The sequence below is a fragment of the Acomys minous genome, assembly GCF_964271855.1.
Source record: "Acomys minous genome assembly, chromosome: 14".
NCBI classification, from domain to species: domain Eukaryota; kingdom Metazoa; phylum Chordata; class Mammalia; order Rodentia; family Muridae; genus Acomys; species Acomys minous.
This window is the reverse complement of record NC_140496.1, coordinates 66,855,197-66,880,458: the sequence shown is the minus strand read 5'-3', so window position 1 is coordinate 66,880,458 and position 25,262 is coordinate 66,855,197. Positions and strand designations below refer to the sequence as shown.

The window sequence follows — 25,262 nt, the reverse complement described above, 5'->3', positions numbered from 1 at the left end:
AACCCAGACCCAGAAGGACATGCATGGTATAAACTCACTTATAAGTGAATATTAGCACAAAATAGATGTTCTCTCAAAGACTCCACCCAGCAGGGAATTGGGATAGATGCTTATTCTTAAAGAGAATTCTCAAATTTTTTATGCTATATGTCCCAAAAACCTTGTATTAGTTCATGGGTTATTTAAGGAAATATATAAATAAATGCATCAAAACTGGAATTAAAAGAAAAGAGATGATCAAAGTGTTAGAAAGAAAATAGGCCAGACATTCAATGTGAGACAAATTCTCCAGTTGAGCACCAAGGTGGGTTTGGTGCAATGAGTTTCATTGAAGGCAAACTGGTAAGAGGAATCTGTACATTTAATATTTCTTCTTATCAAACATTTAATCCCAGACACTTGGAAGGTGAGGGAATCACAGCATAAAGATCTTCCTGGAACATGGAGTGGGTTGTAGGTTAGACTGAACAACTTAGTGAGACCCTATCATAAAACATAAAGTAGAAAGAGGGCTGCAACAGCACTTGCCAATCATGTGCGAAAACATATATTCAATCCCCAAACCAATACTTCGATACTTAGTGAAACTTGGCTGTATCATACTTTATCCCAAAACAATATGAGAGTCACAAAAAAGAAAAGGCCATGGACTTGCTCCCCCAGTGTCCTTAGAGAGGCACAACTGAAACACAGATAAGTAGCTCAATCAACCATGGAAGCCTACACAAAGAGCTGTGAGACTGTGGAGAGAAACAGCCAACATTAAGGATATTGAGGAAGAAAGGAAGAAAACATTTATGAGCTCAGTTTCAGAGATAAAACAATATTCTATACACACACACCCACACACCCACACCCACACACACACACCCACACACACACACACACACACACACACACACACCACATTGCAGGGAACAAAGAAAAAAGAACTGCTAACATGTGCCTAGGCAATTTCCCCAAGCACATCTTGGTCATGCTATCACTCATGATTGCAGTGGCCATTGTAAGATGGGACCAGATCCTTTGATTCAGTTTTATGGAGCCTGAAGGCACCTTCCTTGCCATTTTTCCTGTATTATTTTCTTGAGTTTTTAAAGCATTTCTCAAGCTTATGTTTTGCCTTTATAGTGGAGCAGTGGGTTTTCCAAGTTCTCCAGTTGTCCACAGACAACCCAAAGTAAGTCACTTTTGACATTAAAATAGGATCCACTAGGAGAAAATAACATTTGGAAATGAATTAATGGACTTCCGTTGATGTTCAGATATATTCAATTTCAAAACTGTATATTCAAATGAGCAGTTTAAAAATCTTTTCTGAGCAATTACCATTTTTACAGACGTGGAATAAAGAGTGACTCATCTGGCAATAACTCAAAAATCCCACAACCCACAGAATGAAGAAGAGCCTACATTCTAAGCATTCAGTGTGAGGTAATAGAATCTTCATGAAGAAAATAGAGTCTCAGAGCAGTCATGGTTGGCACTGTGTGTGCACTTGGGATGAACAGGGCTTTCCTACCCTTTTATCCCCAGAGGAACAGAAACACTTCTGCATCTTTCTGAAGCATTCTACAGGAGAAAGCACTGCAGTGAGCTGCCTTGAAAGATTGTTTATTATTGTGTCTGGTAGGACTCCCTTAGCAGTTCACCTTGCATTTATGCATGGCCCTCTGCCTCCGTGAAAGTTTGAAAACACATGAAGAGTCTCTCCCTGCTATCTTAACTTCCATTCTCTTTGATGGATTGCAACAGGCAAGCAGTGCCTTGCATGAAAGAAGAGTTTTCAATCATGAGGAAACTCTGAGTTTTTTCCATTGAGACTAAAATTATGATGCTGCCACTGTACCTCACTCAATGGGGAATTTGCAAAAAAAAAAATGAAGGAAAAAAAAGATTCAGGACTGAGGCAATGTCACATTGCAGTAAAGATAGTTGACTGACTAAAGTGTTGGACCTGAAGCCTAGCTGTCCCTTGCAGAAATCACAATCCACTTAAAATTCAGTTTGTAGGAGAGAGTTGAAAGGTGGAAATTTAGTTTTCCAATTTTGATTAAATAGAGATCAGTAATTAAGCTCAAGTATTATAAACTCCAAGCATTTAGGGGCTGAGGACATATCTCAGTGGGTAAGGTGCTGGCTACACAACCATGAAAATCTGAGTTTGGATCCCCAGTGCTCACATAAAAGACTGGCCCAGTGGCACAAGCTTATAAACCCAGCCCTGAGGGCAGGAGCAAGACAGACAGATCACAGGGACTCACTGTCAACCCTGCCAGGCTAAACTGTGAGATCCAAGCTAAGTGAGAAACCCTGTCTTTAAAAATTCAATGGAAAAGAATAGAGGAAGATGCTTAGCATTGATCTTTGCCCTCTACATATACAGGCTGATGTGAGTTTACCCTCTTCACACAAACACATGCAATAATCACCAATAACAAAATAAGTAAACTCCAAGCATCTAAAATCAAGGCATATTTTATGTACCTAATAACTGAAGATAAGATTCTATCTTTCCTCTTTCCAGGTTTTCAATACATCATAACAATCCTTTATTCTTTATTCTCTCCTTTCTCCTGGACACAGAAAAGTAAAGCTTTATCTAAATAGCTCCAAAGCTAGATATCTCAGAGAAAAGTTCAACTAAGCAGAAGGCAGTTGTTAGATTAATACCGGAACAGACGCTTATTGATACTTACAGTCCCTACCTGTGAAGAATCCATCTGACCAACTCGTTGAGAGCTCTTTCTTATTGGCTGCATACCCTATACTAGGCATGCTTCTCAGTGCTATCTTGCTCAATCTTCACAACACCCCAATAAAAGAGATATGACTGGCCCCTTTGCAGATAAGGAAAAAGCCTTGAGGTAGGTTAAAATAAAATTACCTAACTAGTCAATAGTAGCAACGCTGGACCCTCACACAGGACTGCCTGATCCCTGTCTCATTGTCATCCACACAGCAACCATAAGCTTGGTGACAAGAGACAGATATCTGATATTTAATCAGCAACTTCTGCCACAGAGCTGATTCATGAGCACACTAAGACAGGAATAGCAACTGCTGAAAGAATGTACTTATGAACTAATGGTCTATGTGATTTCCATCTATCAATTTATATCATCTCCACAACAGATAGAAATATAGGAAACCAAGCAAACACTGAGATCATAAGGAACTTGCCCAAGACCACCAAGTTAAGCTTACAAGTTGGAGCCACCCTTTGGACTCAGATGTCCTGGCTGCTGAGAAGCTTCATTTGGCCAAAGTACTATATCGCTTGGTATGAGTTATAATGTGGATGCAGACTAAATGCATGTCTGCATTTCTAGCATATCAGGTCAGACTCTGAAACGGTCTCACTAACTTGGCACGATTTGTGAATCAAGGCGAAGCTGAATCATTGGTGAATCCATGATCAATATGAACAATGTAATGTATTCTTGAATTATTCTGCTCAATTAAGTTTCTATTACAGAGTTTAATCCACATATCTGACAAGTAAAAGAGGAATAAAAAAGGATAACTATGTGAAATTAATCAAACAAACTGTCAGATGGCTTTTTAGCTGTTAATGTATGCACCTCGTAATGCGTTTAAAGAGACCTGCTGCCTGTGCGGGTACAGTTGCACAGGTGCACATGGTATATATTAGTAGTGTGGTCAGAACAAAGACCTAGTTCTGTATCTGCTCTGAACCACATAGAATTAACCCACTAATTTTATAAATAAACACAAAGGTTATGATGTCCCCAGGCATCTTTGCAACACTGATTGGTGGCAAACATTAACTTTTCAATTCTGATGAGCTGAGGAGTTCAAGAATAAATAGGAATGGTTTCAGTGTGTGTGTGTGTGTGTGTGTGTGTGTGTGTGTGTGTGTGTGTGTGTAAATACAAACACACACATTTTGTGTAAAATTTTCAGTAGTAATTTCTAATAGTCTTAGTTACCAAGTGTCACATTTCTAAGACTTCTGTAATAAGCTAAAGATGTCACATAAATAGCTAAGAATTCTCTATTGTTTTGTCTTTTCTCTCTGCAGGTATCCCCAGCATCTCCAGTATTGGTAGTAAGTAAAACAATCACCAAACCAAATCTAAGCTAGCTTTGCTTTGTTGTTCGGCTCCTCAGAACTCTTTTCTCATGTCCATTTCTGATGCAATAGAGCGTGATCTATGGGAATTCAAGCTTCCTGCTGGTTGTAGGCATAGGTGTGCCGGGAACACAGGCATAACAGTGACTTGCACACAGCTCTTCTGTAGATGTGCTGTGCTGATTTTCCTGATGGTTTTGGATTCATAAAGGCCACTTGAACAGAACAATTACTTAGACAGTCATAGCTCATCTATATTTACTGTCCTGTTTTATTACATTCGGTACACAATGACTGTAGGACCTAGTGTGGACTGATAATGTAACTAAGAGAAAGAGAGAACGGGTATCCATGAATGCCTTAGGTGTGTTCATTGAAATTCAAGGAAGGAAAAAATAAAGAAATTCAGGGAAGACACCATAAATACAGGGAGGAAACCTTTAATGCACCAAAATGTAGGCTTTGTGAAGGCCTGAAAGATGTAGAATTATGATCACTAATCATCCTAAGGAATTAACATCAGTCAGTTGGTGCATGACCCACTCCTCTCTCCTAAATTACAGTGGTCCCATTCTTTCTGGTGTCCTTCATTCAATCTTTGGTAAGAAAGGGGTATATGTATAAAATACAAGCTTAGGATCAAGATTTCTTAAAGAAATCTCTTAGTAGAAACCCAAGCAATTAGAGAGGAACCTTTCCTTCCACTCTCTTGATCATTCTTCCCAGCATCCCAGCTTTGAGCATCTCCAGCTATGACAAGAGACTCGGGATGCAACTCCTATTCCTGTATCAGTTAGCATAGCCTTGCCCAATGCTGGAAGTGTTCATTACTGAAGTGAACACTACTGTTCCAAAGCATAATTTTACAGTTTTTACAGCATGACCTCTATGTCCAATGTCAAAAAAAAACTTAGAGCAACTACTGAGTAACTGATTTAGAAATAAAATACCAAGGAAACCTCAGTTCTGGACTATAAATGGAAAGAAGGATGGTTCCCAAGATGGCCACTCGTCAAGGGCTTGTGTCATAAGAGCTGTGCCAGGGATAATGTTCACAGTATAAATAACAGCAATGGAAGCATTGCCAAACCAAACACCCTTCTAATTATTAGAGCAATACTCTAATAGTTTGGATAAAGACACTTGCCACTTGTTATACATGCAAAGGCCAGCTCTTCTAAATTGTAAATCAGCCCAGCTTACTTAAGCTTTTGAATGAGCCCAGGTAGTTACTTGTTAAGCATTCGATACGTTGAACGCCATGAAAACCAGTTGCTCCGTATCAGAAGCAACATTTACATTCATTCTGACACAAGCCAACGCTTGCAGCATTGTCTGTGATCTTATGAAAGCGGTGCTAGGGCTACCACCCTGCCAATGAGAACATTCAGCTCTCATAACCTAATATACCTGCTTTAGCTCTTCGCATTTGCCTACGTATATACCCCCAAAGTGCTCCTTTCAGGCCTTGGCAATTGTTTTTGAGCAATTTTAGAGCAGAGGAAACCAGAAAGCCTCTCATGATCTGGCATGCCCGGAGTTTCAGAAATGGATGAATGGAAAAGTAGTTCTTTGGTGCTAGGTTATCTATGTTCCAAGAGCCAGTTGTGTGTTGCATGGACCTCCGACTGTACCTGCTCACTGCCATCTCATCTGGCCGCCTCCACCCCATCTCCATCTCTGAGCATCAGCAGATGTTGACCTTTTACACATTGAATCAAGAATTTCCAATTTTGTTTTGCACAGTTACCTTTTGAAATCAGTGGTGACCCGAAAGGATGCTGTGTTATGCCTTTGGAAAATGTCCTAATCATTGTTATCAGGAACCTAAGAAAAAATTTACTGCTAATATCTGTGACAAAACTCCTATGATTCAAAATTATAAGCTGTAGTCTGAATGCCTCTGGCTATTCATCATAGAGCACAATGGGTGTTTTGAGGGTTTTTTGGTTTTGTTTTGTTGTTTCTTTCCTTCCTCCTTTACTTTGTAATAAGCAAGATGGGAGAGCATTCAGGGCTCACTCAGTATCATCCATGACCAGCCCACCTGTTGCCTGGCTTTTAAGATACATAGATTCAGGATAACACCATTAACGTGATGCTATCCTTCAGGTATCTCTAATGGCATTAATGCATTCCCTCTTTGTGGCCTATATGGTGCCTCTTGTGTGCACTGCTGAATTCCTTCCCACTCCACAGAGCAAGAATTTCCATGTAGATGATTTGTTGGCAGGCCTAGAAGGTGCAGAAAGTCTCAAGGTGCAAGACAGAGAAGAGGAAGCTGCTATGACACTGAGCTAAGTCTGGGCATTTCCCAGGGCTTTTCTCTTCACTGTAAAGAAGGAATCAATGAATACAACCCCAACAGCTATGTAGGAAGATTCCACGCTAACAAATGAAACACCCATGAGGCTCTGATCACCAGAGTGGTTTTGGTGGTAAATAAATGATGTATATTATCGATGTAAACTATTGATGTATGCAACCATAAGTTTACATGCATATGCTATATTTTACAATGGCTGGAGGATTTAGCTCTAATAGACTTCAGTATAGATCTCATATTATCAACATCGGTATGAAGATTCAATGGATGGAGAGAGTGGCTATCCTTTCCCATCATCTGCTAAAAGTACTTAAAGAAACAAATTTCCCATTAAGGTCATTTGTTCCTGCTGCTGTCCACCTACTAGGGAATAAGCTTCTCAAACATCTCACGAGCATTCGATCTAAAACCCAGTCATTCTGATGTGCTTTGACCCATGACTGAAAAATATACTCATGATATTATCAGTAATTAATGAATCCCAAAGTATATCTGTAGCCATTTGAGCCTTGTGACAATGGTTTCTATTTAATCTCCTCTGATAGCAGCTCTCTCAGGTCTCACTTTATATGAGATACACATATAATTCACAATTTTATTTAAGTGAACATTTGTTGATGCTGATGATCTAAATTAATAGATGGTTTGTTGTGGGTGTTTTTGTTTATAGTGAGAACCTAATCATTACCTCCTAACATATATTATCTAATTCTCAGTCCAGCAGTGCAAAGAGTTGCATTAATCATGGTAAACAATATATTACAAAGAGTATAATTAGGGTAGCAAGAGCTGTCCTAATGTTTAATAGCTTTGTGGGGGTGGTTATTATTTCTTACAAAGGCAGATGACAAATGAGTCAGATGTGAAAGGTAAATCCTCCAGAGAATGAAATATGACATAAAGAAAGTCTGTTAAAAAAAAACACTTGGAGTTTTTAAATAAACAAAAGAAAAATAGGGATATCGATTGTTTGCAATCCTCACTACAGATTATTCTCCTAAATAACTTTCACTGACTGACGTGATGGTATACAAAGCACACAACAGTGATGGAACTGTTTAACAGTCTCCTTCCCCTATGCCCTAATTATTAAATTTGAAACAACAATTTACTTAAGGGAAATATCTCATTTTCCTGTTTTCTCTTATAATGAGCATTGCCTTCATCACGGAGTTAAAAATTCATCTCTAATTTGATTTAATTGGCAGGACTATTAAACAAGGGAAATGCTACCTGCAGGGATCCATCAGCCTGTTGAGAAAGCCCAGAGATGTTTTCATACTTGAGAACATTTGATGCCAGTTGGAGATCTTGTAAAAGTGGTTTTCCGTACAGTATCCAAATATTTTTGTGCAGTGCTGATTTGTTGTAGAAACTTAAATGGTGAGAAGGAAAAATAACAAGGTTAATCACTTACCCACCCAAGGGTTATTAATAATCATGTTCAATCTATTTGGAGAGCTGCAGTGTCTGTTTGATTTCCCCCTTTGTTTTAATACTTCTAAATCCCCCCAAATAAAAGTTACATTGAATTGCCCTTTAACTAATTAGATTTTATATAATGAAGGAAAAATCATCAGGCTAGTGTAGCAACATGGCAAATTGCATGGTGTGCTACATTAATTTTGAACTGTTTGCTGATGTTCTAGAAAGAAAGCTAAGGTCTCAGGTGCAATGCCTTTTGGGACTATTTTATCATGTACCCAGTATCTCATCACAGATCCATTTCATATTTGTGTAACTAGCATTTCATATTCATGAAACCTTTGTTGTTATCCTAAAATTGAATGAACATTAGGACATAGCTGCCTTATTCCAGAGGGGGTGGGGAAGAATCTCCCACTTAAGAGAAAAAAAATTGAGAGCCTTACCAGTCTTTACAGACAATAAGTGCTCATCTTGAGCAAATTGACTTTTTTAGGCTTTAACCTTTACCTAGTTAATTTTAGAATGTCAATCTACTTTTTAAGTGTGAGCTAAAATCTCTACTTTGCTAGTTGTCTTTGTAAGATAGGTTGTTTTCTAGATGGAAAATACATTAAAGTTCCTATAATGAACCCTCATACACAGCTGCTGTGAACTTCTACCCTGAAGTAGCCCTTTCTAGGGTGTGTCAATTCAAGTCTTCTTGGGGGTACCAATGAGCAGCCAACCTATTGACCATTCCACTTCTTGGGAAAAGTTATACAAAGAACTGTCCTCTGAATTTTAGGGCCACGTACCCCAGGTTTGTACAGAATTCTCTTTTACAAGTTGTAAGCTTGAGGCACAGAGTGGCCATGTAACTTTCCCAATGTACTATGAGCTGAAGTGCCTATGTGTCTTCATAGCATTAAATGAAGTATAGGAGATTACACAAAGGGGAAAAAAAGCTGTATTCATTGACTCCTGCCAAGACTCTTTATATGTAGTTAAGAAACTCCATGTTTCCTGAGTTGACCCATTTCTATTCAGAGAATCACAGATTTTGGAGAAATAGGGAAGTCATTTTGCTAGCAATTTACTGTGTTGTCAGAAAAACTTATAAGTACAGTAACTGAAAAAAAAATCATGACTCATTACCTTATCAGAACATGTGGTTCCTCTACCTTAAAACAGTCCCCGGATATACTAAGCATGGAGGAAATACATATATGTTGGATTATTATATAACACAAAGCAGCATGTGAGCTATGAAAGTTGCAAAAGATGCTTACACATACCATTTGAGAATAAACAGTTAACGGTGTCATCCCATGGATAGACCTCCTACTATGACATTAAACTCACCTCTCCCATCAGCTTAATGATGATGCACTTCTCAAAAGTAGGCTGGGATCGGTGAAGATGACAAGAATATTTTGAAGGGGATTTCTCCTGAAGAGCTTTAGGATCTTCTATAGATCCCTTCTAGCTGCATCAATAGTGCTATTTCAAGATTGCCCAAGGAACACTCACAATGATTATATAAATACAAAAGACTCGATACTATTTTCACCCAGTTTTTACACCATAGTCTCTTGTACGTGTTTTTAAGGAAGGTTCACTGGCGTCTTTCCAGTACAAGCTTATGTCATTGTGGCCTTTTAGAACCAAATTATGAAAGTGACATTAGTGCTTTAATGGATTTGAAGAACAACTCTTCTAACTTCATCTTACACACAAAAGCAGAGTTAAAATTCCAGATATTGTCTAGTTTCCAAGGCCTACCTTAAGTCTTCCACTACGGCTTAAGAAATAGCCTCATGGTTATTTAAAACACCATAGTACGAGATAGTATGTGATGAATATTCTAGGAAAAAATCAGTATATTTTCTCCTTGGTGGGAAAGAAAAGTCTGTTTATTCAGTCTTTAAAGACTGTCCACAAATGAAACCAGCTTTTTATTTCTGCTTAGTGAATGCCATCTGATGGAATATTCTAAGACAATCTTACCTTCAAAGCTTGCTTATATAAATCAAAAGTCTTTAGTCCCTGCTTCAAGATTGCTTTTCAGCTTGATTCACCATGGTGCTGAAACTATATGGTCAGTTCATAGCGATTCTAACATGGTTCTTTTCAATTTACGGTGCAGAAACCTTTCCTTGGAGCACAAAGGAGAAAAAATAATGTTTTTCCAGATTCTCATTTTTGTAATGTGGATCTCAATTTTTCTAATTCATGAAAATGAATTTCAAGTGTTACAAATTGTTTTATTGTTTTTCATAAGATTTTTTTAAAACAAAAGCAGTCCAGAGAAACCACATATTTGAATCTTATGCTAAGCTACTCTCTTTCCAGATAGAAATGTGGAAATTACCATCCCTATATTGTGAAAGGTTGAAATCTGATGTTATCACAGTTTCATTCTAAACAGTAGAACTTACTAATTAATATAGTCTCGGACCCTCCTATTCCCTAGAGCAAGCTCCATCTCAAAGCGCTCATTAGGGGTCAGAGTCACCTGCTTTGGGAAAAATTAAGACTGAAAAAAGTAAGAAGCCCACTCTTCTCCTTATTTTTGAACCTGGAAGAATACTATATTATTTGACCTCCAAAGCCACAGTAACCACAAGTAGAAAAGACACTCACTGCAATACAGTTTTCCCATAGTCTCCATTTTACCAATGAGAAAACTTAGGCTTAGACAATGTAAGAACTTGTAAAGTGCAGGAATTTGAGTTCTGGTCTGAGCTCTGTTCATGTGTGCTATATTTTAAATATAGTTCCCCTAAATAGGTATTTTCTAGGCTCTTAATAGACAAAATTTGAATTCTAAAATAACATTGGGATAATTGTAATCTATGGATATTGAAGATATTAACATATTACTTATTTTTAAGGATATATTTATGGCATATACCTTATGTTTTCTTTATCACGTATGTAGGCAGTCTATGATGTCCAGTTAAGGAGATAACGAGACATCAGTCCATTTTTCTCTTTTGAGCCAGTGTCACTGAAGACCATTCCTAAGTGTTTGACTGTCTGCAAGTGGTGATCCCTTCCCAGCAGTGCCCTTTCAGCTCTGATGAAGGATGAAAAAGTAACCGTGGTAGTGAAAAGGCCCCACAACCAAACCATGTAACCGACAAAGCATTCCCTATCACAGAGGGAGCTCTAAAGGGCAACTGTGTCATCTCAATAGGCTGTGTGCTTCAGAGACTTCACTGTAATCTGGGTAAGCCACAAGGGAACCACTGGAGTGACAGAACTTGTCAGCTGAAAGAAATTTTGGAGATCACTTGTCCAGCATCTTTGTCTTAAAAAGCATAAGGAAACTGAAGTTCAGAGGAAATTAACAGCCAGGCAGCTCCTAAGTGGTACATCTGAGACCAGTTTCCTCATCTTATGACTCTCAGGGGCCATTTGCCTCATAACAAAACACCACTAAGAGACTTGGAGATTCTCCTAGCTAATTGGGGAATAAAATGAAATCAATACATTTGCAGCAGTCTTCCCAATATAATTAAGTTCTTTTGGTATAAGTCTAAGAGTGCCCTATCTGCACTCCATATCTGCTTGTAACAAGTAGTCCAGTGGCTGAGGAGTCTCAGTGGCTTCACTCCATTTGGATTTCATAAGACAGAACAGGTTTCAATTATGCTATCTGTATACTTTCCAATGTTCATAATTTACCTCAGAGAATTAAGTATTTGTTTGTATATATTGAATATTTAACTTAATTCCAGAGTCTTAAGATGAGCAAAATAATGAGAGAGTAATATGATAATTTTTATTGTTTTCTAAGTTGGCCTTGTAAATATGAAACAAAATATTTTTTAATTCAAGGGGAGATACCAAGTTTAAAGAAAACTCATATTTGGCCAAATATCTGAGCATATATGAATAGACAGTAGCCAGATGTGGGGTTTGGAAACTACAGATGCTAATACCCATTTCTCAGGATGTTTTCACTCCCTAAAAAATATAGCATATAATTATTTGCTCTATTGAAAGATGAGTTAAGTACTTGTTTCTTGTTCAGGAATATTAGCAACACCACATAACAAGAACTACTAGGAAAATTTATATTCTTAGGCAAAAACAAGTGTTTCCCTTCCCCAAGAAACTAATGTAGTGAGACAATACAGAGGAAAATAATATTCTATGTAGGGAACACATAATAACTAGTGCCCACCTAGAGGATCTCATGCAGGACAGCTAAATGGTGTACACTATATTTTAAGTTCTAGAAAGATCAATAACCTGGAATATCAAATTGCCAGAAAAAAAATAAAAACCAAAAAAGGACCTACCCTAAAATATAATGATAGGTGTTTAATATATTGGAATAGGGAATAAAATTTAATTCATGGAGTTAATTACTAAAATTTATTTATGAACTATTATAAAATTGCTTAAAAGCTTTTTATTATGTAAAACAGACTTCCACTTCATGGCCTGTATCTGGCCTAGAACTGAGTGTGCCATCCAGGCTGAGATTTAACTCATGAGAATTTTGTGCTCTTCACCTCCCAAGTGCTCAGATTAGAAGACTGCACCACCATATCTCGCAACATTGATTAAAATGTATTAACAGAATAATAAATCATATGATTGTGTTTATTTCATTAGTATAAAGTCATTAAATGCTTAACATTACAGTTATCAAACATACCCTAACTTAGGACCTTTATTTGCCTCTCACTAAACTAATACTATCTTAATATGGTGCTAACAATATATGTAACAAAAATCAAGCTAATTAATTTAAATATTTTTAAATAAACAAATTTGGCCTAATTCTTTCAAAATGTAAATGAGCAACTTCTCAAAGATGATCATCAAAAAACAATTAGACTTATTCCACTAGTCAGTACTTTCACACTATCATAATGGTAAGATGAAAACTCAACATCCTGTGAATCACCTATACATTTAGCAGTGTGTTGCCAAGTATTTGTTTATTTAACAATGCCCAGACACAAATGCAGAAAATATGATCTTTTTGTTCTCCTCATAAATTTTTATAGCTGTAGCAATATTAATATTAAACTTTTCTTTGCTTGTGCATTTACATATATGAAAGCAAAGGAGAACTGGGTAGTGGTACCAATGGTTTTTGTGAGATTAGCTTTTCCAAAAAGTTATTCAAAGTAATATGAAAGTTCCATGCCTTGTGAGAACTTCATTGGCTATAATCTAATGGTTGAGGAAACAATCTAATAATACCTGTTTACAGTAGCCCAGCCACTTGATATCAATTTCTTAATTATCAGATACTTAGTGAAGGTCCAACAAAGGCTTTGTCCTTCTTTGAAGAAACGCAATCTAATCAGAGAGATGAAAAGTAGACCTAAGAAATTATAATTAGCAATACTAAAACTCATGCTAGTCCACATTACCAACAAGAAGTCAAGAGCATCTGCAGTAATGCACTGAGGCAGGCCAGAGTCTTAGCCACCCCGAGAAATGGATGATCACAGAGAATGACACATGAGAGCTGTGTGTCTGAGCTAGCTTTAATGAATGAGATTGAAGTCCAAGCTTTGCACTTGACAAAGCTACCAGATTCCGACCATTGGGTCTTAAACACAGAGGGTTTGTTGCCTTCTGTAGTACCTTGGGCTTTGTAGCTAGAACAGAATTCATGGTAATAAACAAAACCATGCCCTTGATTACTTCTGGTTTATAACAAGTAACTTTAGAAATGCATTTCAAGGCAAAAACATAATGAAAATATATTCATACATACAAGGGTTAGATGCTATTGGAAGACCCTTGGGCTACTCTTTAACAAGAACCACCAGTAACCCCTCTTTCCTTCTCTGGGACATGCATCCATAAAAACAGCAAATAGATCCACTTCCTGTCAGAGATAATGGCTCACACTTAAAACATAGCACAGAGAATCTCTCATGGAAGACTAATACAACCAGCTCATATCTGTAAATATAAATTGGGTAGAATGGAACCTTCAAGTGAGAAATTATTTCTTTAGTGTTATCGTCTCCCTTCAGGCCCCAGCTTTACATATCAGTTTGGATTGCTCAAGTCCCTATCTGGCTATTTGTGTAAGGGCACTCTACTTGTTTCCAAAGTGAAGGCAGAGCTTCGTTAAAGAAGTAGCTATACAAATAATGTCCATTCAATGTTTTGGGAGTCATCAATTGCTTGCTCTTGTTTGGTGTGGAAGTCATGTTCTATTTAAGTGCATCATAGAAAAGTTAAAAAAAAAACAGGTGTGTGGTTGGTATATATGTATAATATGTGTGTGTACATATATACATATATATATATAATTTTTGTTGTTTAGACCAAATGACATCATAGCTGAAAATAACATTCCCTGGTTTTTCTCGATGCATGCAGCTCCTCCAAAGTTTAATAGGATATGGCCGAATATTTCTTCCCTTGAGGTTTCTAACCCAAAACAAGGTAGGAGCGTCTAAAATTCCTACTGATATAAAATTCCCATGCTTGGGGAAAAATCCTATATCCTATCTTAACCCTGCATTACTGTGGTTGCCTTGTCTTTGAACAAATCATAATTTGAATCTTTATTTTTTTTCTAATATGAAGATTGACCCAGAAATATTGGAGTAAAAGAGGACTGGGAGAAAAATAGGAGGGAACAGAATTTATATGTCTTGAACAAATTTACATTTAGAGAGCCCCAAGAGAAGCCTAGAGTTTAGTTGTCATCAGAGCATGGAAGTAAATTTTAAAAATTTGTGGAACCACAAACTCCTTCCTTCCCTTTTTACTTTTCTTAAATAAATTCTCTGGTTCCACCATTGTTCTAAGGGTCGAGGTGAACAGATGAGGGTGGCACTGAAACTCCCAGCAGACCTGTATGCCTTTACTACTGCTCCATATTGACTTTAAAAACTTTGGGGTCTCCCCCCACCCCGCCCCGTTCTCTCCCTCTTCCCTTCTCCTCCCTTCCACCTCTCCCTTTCTCTACTTCTGCCTCTGCCTCTCTCTCTCTCACCCCTCTCCCTCTGCCCTCCCCCTCCCCTCCCACCTCTCCCTCTCTCTGCTTCTGCCTCTGCCTCTCTCTCTCTCACCCCTCTCCCTCTGCCCTCCCCCTCCCCTCCCACCTCTCCCTCTCTCTGCTTCTGCCTCCGCCTTCCTTTTCTCCTCTTTTCACATATCTACGCTGATGCATGTTCACACCTTCTAATACATTTTCTTATTGGGATTATTCCTCCATCCCCTTTCCCAATGGCCAGTCATTTTTACCAGCTTAAAAAAAATAACAGTAATTATTTTGTGGTTGCTAGTGTCATAAGAAGGAAGGAAAGAAGGGAAGAAGGAAGGAAGGAAGGAAGGAAGGAAGGAAGGAAGGAAGGAAAAGCAGAGGGAGAAAGAGTGGGGAGCATGACAGTGGGAGAGAGGAAACTGACAGTAGGATTACATAGCAAGAAATAAAATTGCTTTAAATGGATGACGACCTCCTGCAGCTGCAAGGTAATGTTAGATTTGCACTGATATCTCGCCTATGCATACATGGGTTTGTATAGAAATAGGAACTTATCTCAGTAGAAAAGCAGTGTTCTTTTGCCTTCTTTCTCCAAAAATAAAACATTCATCACTGAAATCTGCCTTCCTTAGTTATAGACAGGATGTTCCTTTTGAACCCTAATGAATACAGATGGAGGAGGAAATGAACAAAAGGAGGAACCAGGAAATAGCTACTAAGCAAAACAAAATATATTAGCAATTTGTTGAGGAGTCAAATTGGAAGGGCTGCATTTTCAGTCCACTCTCTGAGTGATGAAATCGAGACTGTCCTAGATACATATATTACTAGCAAATAGAATTACCTTAATCATCTGCTCTAAATGAATTTCTTCAGGTTTCTGGGTATATATGTGGAGGAAGAAATACAGATCAAGCTCATCCTTGCTAATGCAATTCTCTGAGGAATGGGGGGGGAGGTTTAGCAGTTTTGTTCCTTGGCAAGTTCACTGAGGGTATCTTTGAAATGGCACACAGTATTTCCCACTGAAGTACAACAGATATAAAAGAAAGGACCTAAGGCTTAATTCTTCTCCACAGTGACTCTGGAGCTGAATAAGATTATGCTTCGTTCAAATCCTGAAATGGACTCCTTTGGTTATTTTCTATGCTTTTGGTGTCATGGGGAAAAAAATGAGTTCAGAAACACCATTAGGGAAGGCCAATTGCATATTTTTTAGAATATGGGTAAAGAGCTCAAATTAATCTACTAAAAATGTAACACAGCTGGATTGAGTGCTTAAACTCAAAATACTAATGAAAGGTATACTGTCTAGCACAGGCCAGTTCTGTAGATCCATAATTCATCTTGCTAACATCTGCAAAGACCTCCCCAGACTCTATTTTAATTTTGTTATTTATACAAGCAACTCATCATGAATAATTGGGAAAGAGACCCCAAGATAGCTTAGAAAAACAACACTGTCCTTAACAAAGGACAGCAGTACAGAAGCAATACACACTGAGAAAAGAAACACACTTTTTAGAGGGACCCATGTTCAAGCTGACTCTGAATCCAATACTGCTGAATAGTTGGCCATGTGACTCTGTGATGTCTAGTCAGTTCAACAACAACAACAACAAATGGTCTGACTGGTTCATAAATAAACACACTTGTGATGACACAAGCAGAGTGGTGTGGTAAACTGAGGCACTGATATTGCTTGGCACCTCAACAATGCAACAGCTACTTGTGAAGTGGGACAAACAGGGATCCTAACACCCATGTTTTGATGAGGATAAGCTTTGGTCACAGGACTCTTGATTTCATTTCTATTTCTTCCTACATCTAAAAAGAAAGCCCTAGTACTAATGACAGTGTTGAACCATTTTCAGCCAAATAGAAGCCTTCCTTTGTAACTGCAACAGATTTCCAGGAAGAACAGATACGAATAATCTCTTCATTTAGGGCTCCACAGAGTGGGTTGGTAATAAGGTATTAATTACAGTTTGAACGTTTCACTGTTGTCTCTAATTTGCTGTTCATTTTTTTAAACCTATGCAGTTGCTCCCAAATTAGCTTTGTCAACAGTTTCTTCTGTTCAAGTTGCAAACCACAAGCGAGGTAGGAATTCTTGGATTCATACAGTGATCCCATGGTGTTATGTGTTGTGAGACATTGCACTGTATGAATCTGGAATATCTGTGAAGTGTAACCCATCAGCTTATTGGTGAGGCATGTTGACTGATACCAGGCAATGCATCAACGAGTAGCGAGAATGTTATGTATGTGAAAATTGGCTTCACTCAGAAACTCAGCTGCAAGTAAAGATGCCACAAGATTTGTTTTCTGAAAAACTAATGTATGAGCAGGAATTATGACAGTTAGGTTCTCAGGTACACCATGGATTTGAGAACACTAACATTTAGGCTCCTTTCTATTGGAAATAAGAAAAGTCACTGGCGGTGAATCTCAAGGATACGTTTTATGAAGCCAGAAGGGCAGGCTCTTTATATGGTGCCCATTTCACTTTGGAACAAAGGAAGTGTCTTAGAGTTATAATTCCAAACGTGTTTTTTGAATAAATGTGAAAACTATCCCTGAAGATGTGTTCTGGATTAAGTATTGATCATGTTCTAATGTAACAGTCCTGTCACTTTACATTAAAATGGGCAGTAGCTCATTTTATGTGACTCATGAATGGCCCAATACAGCTAGCATCTGTCATTCACAAAATGAAGATTTTTCAGGAAACATGAAGACCAGTTTTTATTTCTTCACCAATTTCCTTTAAATGTCCTCTGTCACAGGTGTGTCTTGTTTTTCCGTTCATCACTGTTGGGCTTATGTCTTCCTCCTCGTTTCTTATTTTATTTTCCATGAGACACCTCTTGAGAAAATATGAACTTGGTTTAATCTTCTTGGCGAAATATCAGAAGAGCTTTCTTCTTGCTTAATGAATTTAGCTGTTTTCAAGATTGCAGTCAATGCTGAATTTATATTTGGAGCATGAAGAGAAAAAGAGAAAGTTGGGCAGGAGATGGAAAATGGAAAATGATAGTATTTAAACTATGTATTTTTGCCGCATGGTGTACTTTGAATTAAGGAATATTGAGGATACTCTTTGGAGGGAATTCCATCTGGGCTGTGAAATTGGAGAAAGAAGTGAGAATAGACATCCTGTGGGTTTAGAAGGTCAGAAGGTGATCTGGGCTCATTATTCATGTGACACCAGTCCCTATAGCTTTGGTAAGAAGCTTCCCCACCCATGATATGCAAATCTATGGAACTGATTCAAAGAGATGAAGGAGAAAGGAGACAGAAGGAACTAATGCCCTTTTATTCACTTTTATGCCCAATATACAAAAGGCCTCTTCACATAAGGCCAGCCCCGTGTCCTCTAGTTTCTTGAGTCAGACACTAATTAGTTGCAAACACATTTCAGAAGCAGGAAGAAGCCAGCTAACAAAGGAGACTTATCAATAAAAATATACAGAAGATGCTCAGTAGCTCCATGAGGAGTCAAGAGAGCAGAGTGGAGTGAATGAAAAAAAAAAAAGGAGAGAATTCTACAGATTCTCCATTCTCATCTTGGGAAAAATCTCAGAGAAAATGTCACATCATAAATTCAATGACTGGAAAAGAATTCCCACAATTTGTATTCCTTTCTCAAATGGCTTTTCCAAACCCTTTCTGTGTGAATGACGGAAATGAATTTTCATCGGCTTTGAATTTGAATAGGCTTTCTTTGCTTGGAAAAATCTTTTTGACACCTATAGTGTATATTGTTGTAGTCAAGAGAGTGATGTAATAATATAATTGCGAACAAAAGGAGGACAATAGGAAAAAAGACATAGAAGAGAAATTAAATTGTCTCTTCTTCCTGATATTATTTTTCTTCAATTGTTGTTTTCTCCAACCTTTTGATTTCCTGTGATTCTTATATGTTGAGGTTTTTCACAGCTAGTTTCAGTCAGAAGAAACTTTGTGAAAAATCTGAAAGGAGCATGGGCTTTGGTTGCCATGGAAAGCCAATTAAGGAATAAATTAAAGAGCCAACCATGGTCTCTTTCACCCTCTAAAGCATCTCTAGAGCCTGCCTCACATTTAGCTGGCCACTAATAAGTACCTCATTATCATGAGCACTTTGCATGATGGAACATATGTCACATATATTATAGACTTAGACATAGTTGTAAATGTGAATATCTTCCAAGTAGATCACTAGTCCATGGCTGAAGACATATTTGATTGTTGCACATTGGGGTTTTCTACTATTTCTAAGACTGGTAATGCTTCAAATTTTCCTACAGTGTTCAGGAAAGCCGAACCCAACAAAGTATTTGGCTCTAAATGTCAATCACACTCATGCATGACATGACCTCTTTCATTTTACCACCATTTTACATAAGGTGCCTGGTACAGGAGAATCTTGATGATTTTGTTGCCTGTGCTTGCTTTGTCACATCATGTACTCATGTATGTGTGCTTTAGAGACTTCAGCTCTGTTTACAGATGTATTAACACACGCCTGTTATATACTACAATGTGATTTGAAATGTAAAAATATAAAGGCACAACAATTTGCAGAAACCTGGTTTTTCTCTTCCTAAACTGATCTGTACATAGATGAATTCACTCAGCTAATATAATGACCAACTCAATTGTATCTTATTGTGCGGTGCTGTTTTTCTAAACTGTATAGTGTGTAGGACATGGACAGCCTCTCTTGAGATTTGAATGGTAGAAGAATAAATTTAAACATAACTTTCCTCTGTGTCTTCCTCTGTCTCCCAAAGGAGAATGCTTTAGGATCATCATTCATTCATTTATTTTCTCATTCAATAGAATTTCTGAGTGATTAGCATATGTCAGGCTTTAAGTTCTATGGGATAGCTGGGAACAAAGCAGGCCTGGTCGTTTACTCTGGATATAGAGCAGGACTTCTTAAAATGCAATTTTCAGACATTACAAATGCTAATAAAACATTAAAATGGCTAAGATATTAGAAGATTGGTGGGTTTAAGTAGAAGGGGTATTCTTTCAGATAAAATGCTCTAAGAATTTTCCTTGACCTGGAACTTGACTCAGAAAGTGGGGAAAAAAGTACTACTGAACAGTGTTTGAAGAGATATTTGGACAGGAATACATCCAACCTAGTTGACGGACAATATAGTCACTGAGATGTGTTTGGTGTGTTTCAAGAGCAATAAGGAGGGGTCCGGCAACAAGTGAGGAAGAGAGTGGAAAGAGTCCAGAAGAAACCAAGGGCTGGTAAACTTAAGTATCAGTGAACTTTCTAACATGAGTGAGATGGGAAACCATTAGGGCTGTGAAGAGTGAGGTATCTAGGTCTAATATGAGTTTTTATTGGATCATTTCCACTGCAAGGAAAAACAGCTTAGAGATGATGACATTAATGTGGGTGAAGGGAGGGTAATGTTATCTGTAGCTAAGGATGAGATACTGGAGATGGTAAGAAGAGGTCAGCTTTGGCACAAATATAAAGGCATAGTCAGGCGGATTGATTCACTGGTTGGTTGCAGGCTGAGAAAAGAAGAGATGTCAAGAACAACGCTGGGATTGCATTCTAAGCAGTGGAAAAGATAGAATTGCTATTTCTTATCATGTAGCCACCTGTGGAGCAGCAGGGTTAGTTAGGGACCCCAACATCTCAGTTTCAAATATCTTAAAGTTAGGGTGTTATTTAAATATACTAGTGGAGGTGGTGAGAAAGCTGAAAGTGCAAGACATGCATTTGAATGGAGTCTTACTAACTAGGGAGTTGGTTCAGGTTGGAAAATAGTATTTTGGAATGTTCTACAAACAGATGGTCTTGAAGTCTGCATATAGATGGCTTTTTAAACTCTTCAGAATATCAAGTGTGAATCTAAAGAAAACAAAGGTCTAAGAACTAAACTCTGAAACATATAAAGTGTGAAGACAAAAAGCAAATATATAATATAACAACCAAAACAGTGAGTATGGATGAGCTTCATTGTCGAGTGGTAATCAGGTGACTCTTTGGGGAGGGTAACGCAGAGGACTCAAGTGTTGTGTATGAGAATAAACTTCAAATGAGGTTTGTTTCAAAATAGTTGGGAAATATATTCCCACCTGAGTGTGGCTGTTAACATTTCATCATGGTGAGGTAGATAATTGAATTTAATCATGAACAGTTTTTCCCAGGAGACTGAGTGGAGGTAACCGGGTAGTGGAAATTATAGAAGAAAGTGAGGGTAAAAGAAAGCACCATAGACTCTATGTTCACAAGAAGAGAAGATGTGGCTGCTCAGTGAAGTGAAGAACTAAAGAATCCATCAGTTAATATCATACCTTGGGACTTTTAATATGACAGTACAACTTAAATTGTATCACTAAGGATCATTCATGGACTCAGAGCTTGAGTGCAAAACTAGATAGTAAGAGATGGTAAATTAATCGCCTGAAAAAAATAATAAGACAGTATAATAATTATGTATGAATTATCTCCATTTGTATAATGTTATTAAACTTTATCATAAAAATACTTCCAAGTAAATTAAAACAATACACAAAAATTAAATAGACTCAAATGTTACACAACTTAATGAACTTATATACAGTTATAATTGATATATAAAGTATTTTAATCTACATATTCTTCTAATGCCTTCCAATTAAGTTTCATATTCTTTTTTAACTTTATATTCTCAAATATATTATTGCCAGAGAAGACAGCTTTGCCAAGGTCTCGGAAACATTCCAGAAAAATCTTTTAAAAAATCAAGTTGTCATCAGCTTACTTGCAAGAACACCTTTGATTTTTAATATCCACTTACCTTTGGAAATATGTGTATAGTCACACATGTGTAGCAGCGCATGCTTTCTTAAATAACTATTATAAATTCTCCTTTCAAATGGATAATTTGATTTTCAAACAGGACGCACAAATAGTGCCATCACAGAAATGAAGGCATTGTGGGCTGGGTGACTTGTTTTCCAAAGTAACTCAATTCAAGCTTGCAACTTGAATGCTGCTATTTATTGGTAGTGTTGCTATTGACGTGGCTTGCTTACTTTATTGATGACTTACTTAGTTAGTTTTCATCCTTTCACTCTCATGCTCCAGTACCAAAGCCTCTTGATCCTTTCCTTCTACTTGGTCCTTCCCTGTTGTCATCCAAAGCCCTACTCCCTGCACATCTACAGAACTAATCTCCTGGAAAGGAAGTCATGTGGCTTCCACATTCCTGCCTTGTTCTTGCTTCTCTTTTAAGCAACTAGATCCAAGAAGTTGCTGACAGTGCATGGCTCTTTATTACTTTTCACCATTCCCTGTGTCTTTCTCTGCTTCCAGACAAACTGGATTTCTCTTCATCAGGATCTTGACCTTAATTTCAGTGTCTATAGCAGTAACTAGATTTCTGATCAATGAATCCACACTGTTCTTATAAATGGAGACTTCGTAAATATAGTATGTAATGGCATATTTATATGTATATATCACCTACCCTTATTTTATCTTAATTTATATACACATGTTTACTCTGGTACTGATGTTATATTTCCAAAAGAAGATTTATGTAAGCTAAAAAAGAGTGAGTACCTGCAATAGTTCTGATGAGGCTGTTTCAGTAAAATACCGAAGGAATGAAAGAATGATTGAAGAAATGAGTTCAAATAGTGACTTTGCTTGGCTTCCTTTCAGAGTACAACAAAATAAAAGACATTAATTAGATAAGTAATTATAGACAAACACAGCTTGCAGAATCATAGTTCACTTTCCTTATAAATGTCAGCTGGCCAATGCCTATATTTTGATTCCCAGCAAACTGTCCCTCCCAATTTTTTGTGAATTAGTGAACATCTATTTATACCAACAAAGGCATTATCTTTACCATTTCTTTCTGAAGTTTGAATTATGTTAAAACAATTTCTTGTGTTGATTGAGATGCAAGAGAGAAAACTTAATAACTCTCCAGCCGACCACCAGCTCCCAGCCTCTTAACGTCTCTATAGTTCATACTATACCACTACTGTAGCCTCATGGGCATCTCTGACATTTTAAACAGAAAAAGGAAAAGAAATTTAGGGTACAGTAGGTCTCTGAAACAGCCCCCTTTGGTACCGGACATAATCAAAAGCTTGAGAGAAGGAAATTTTAGGGGTTTTTCCATAGGAATAATCTCCCTGTATTTTGTATTTATTGTAACACATAATCATGTATGTTCGGCTGGAAAGAGACAAGAAAGATATATCCTTTATCACTGCTGAAAAACAAAAATTAAAAATTATGTCATTGTCTCAATCCTTATGAACTTGCCCATGATGTCTATAGCACTCCACCCAAGTCATAAGCTAAAAGGAAAATAGTGAGACAAAAGAGCCAGGGGAGTCAGCAGATCCACACATCCGCTGCTCATATGCTTCCTTCCCTCCTCTTAGGGCTGCAAAGATGGAAAGGACGTGGGGGAAATGATGCAAAGTCAGTAAAGTTTTCCATGTGCAAAATTAGACTTTGGCACCCGTTGAAACTGAGTCTTCCCAAATTTTAAAAGGTGTACACCTGCAAATGCTTCTGTTCATCCTGTCTGCCAAGAATTAACAATCTTCGGTGGTGTTTGTCCGACCTTTCAATCCTGCTTGAAACAGCCACTGCTTTCATGCTGGTCATGACCACCTGTTGTCACCATGTGCTGTGTTGGTTCCCATAATATATATATGTATATATAATGCCATTCCACCATCTTTTCTCCATCCCTCATTTCACCCAAGCATGTAGCGTGCTATTTCTCTGCTGCTGTATACACTCTGTATACATTTCTGTTCTTCCTTGCAAGACTGTGAATGCTTCGGCCACTCCAATCGGTGCAGTTATATCGATCTGCTAAACACAGTCATTTGCGTGAGCTGTAAACACAACACTAGAGGGCAGCACTGTGAGTTATGCAGGCTGGGCTACTTCAGAAATGCTTCTGCACAGCTGGACGATGAGAATGTGTGCATAGGTCAGTTCCATTACGATTTCAGCTTTTGTTCTGTGCCTTTGGAGCTGTGGGGAGCTGGTTAGGGTGAAGAGGCTGGTGAATCTGCACGACAGCTGAGCCAGAATGAATATCCTCAATGGAGCAAATATCCTTGGTTCGCTTGCATTTGGATAAAGCCATACTTGGTTGGGGTGGGGTGGGGGTGGGGCGTGTAGAATTGAATTCGTATATTGTTATATTAAAGATGATGTCATGAGAACTCATATTTAGGAAATGAAGAATATTATATTTTTTCCCTCTGGGCTTTTATTTTCTCTCTCTTTATTTTGCCTTTCTAATTTGTTTTTGCATGAAATCTTAAAATCTGATAAATTTTGACCTGATTTTATCACCTCAAATTGTACATTCAACCTTTAACTATATTATATATGAAATGTTGGGGTAAAGCCTTGTACATAATTGATGGTCTACAACTATTGGTACATAAAAACTATTGCCATTAAGAATTGAAAGTTAATAGAAAGTTCTAATGCAGAAGTTTGCCTACTTTCCCCACCTACAGTACAGAAATTCCATTTATTGGATTTTCTTATTGTTCCTCTAAAGGAAGAGTAATTTCTCAAAACTTCTTCAGGTTACAAATTCTGTCAGACAATAAGGTACATGAGTCTTGGAAAATAGTGTCTGAGGATGGTAGACCCCTTAAGCATCACCCCTCCCCCATGACTGATTCTGCTCACCTGGGGCGAATCAGGTGTTCCTTTCCTTTTTGAATAGCTCCTATCTTCTATATGAGGAGCCTGATTCTAATGAAGGGAATCTGGAGCAAGGCATGATGGGACACACTTGTAATGTGCACAAGTGTTGGGTGAATGCAAAAATTCAGGATTTTTAAGGCGTGCTTTGGCTAGATAGAGAATGGAGACCAGCCCACTCTACCTGAAACTGTTTCAAAAGCAGTAAAGTGAGAAAGCCTGATACAAGAACAATAAATGGAATTTCATTCTATAATTTGCTCTAAAAATGCATTTATTTGAAGTTTGATTTCTGTTACCACACCAGTATTTATATAGGTCACCATTCTTAAAGACAGAGTTTTCCACAGAGACAAAGTCCAGTAGAATATGTAAGTTGGGAAATAAGACAGAAGATGGCAAATGAACATTTTTATCAAGAAAGAAAGAAAGAAAGAAAGAAAGAAAGAAAGAAAGAAAGAAAAGAAACAGTTTTTCAATTCAACTGTGTGTCTAAGATCCCTGCTTTCCTCCTGTGGTGTGACAGTCATAGAGATTCTTGCCAAGTGTCTTTAAATAGTTATACGGTTATTTCAAATTTATTTGGGCCAACTATGCACAATACTGTTTATGTTTGCAGTATTTTCTATTTTTCAAAATGCTTCCTTATTTATTATTTGTGAATTAGTGGAGAAAGTACTGGAATTAGATGCTGGAAAGCTGGGTTCAAGTCCCAATTTGCTATTCCCTATCAGTGTGCCTTAGGTAAGTC

The 25,262-nt window shown here is 37.6% G+C and overlaps 1 protein-coding gene across 7 annotated transcripts in view; it reads left to right on the top strand.

Moving 5' to 3' along the window:
• The window catches only part of NTNG1 (netrin G1), a 355,698-nt gene that overhangs the window by 279,049 nt on the left and 51,387 nt on the right, over positions 1-25,262 (top strand). For 2 of the 7 annotated variants that reach the window (XM_084756029.1, XM_084756031.1), the window contains exons 5-6: positions 4,046-4,072; positions 23,610-23,777. In XM_084756029.1, coding sequence (XP_084612155.1) covers positions 4,046-4,072; positions 23,610-23,777 — 195 coding nt within the window. Of the gene's footprint in view, positions 1-4,045; positions 4,073-14,195; positions 14,262-16,851; positions 16,912-23,609; positions 23,778-25,262 lie in introns of all 7 variants that reach the window. The other 5 variants (XM_084756030.1, XM_084756034.1, XM_084756032.1 and 2 more) reach the window with 3 other exon arrangements.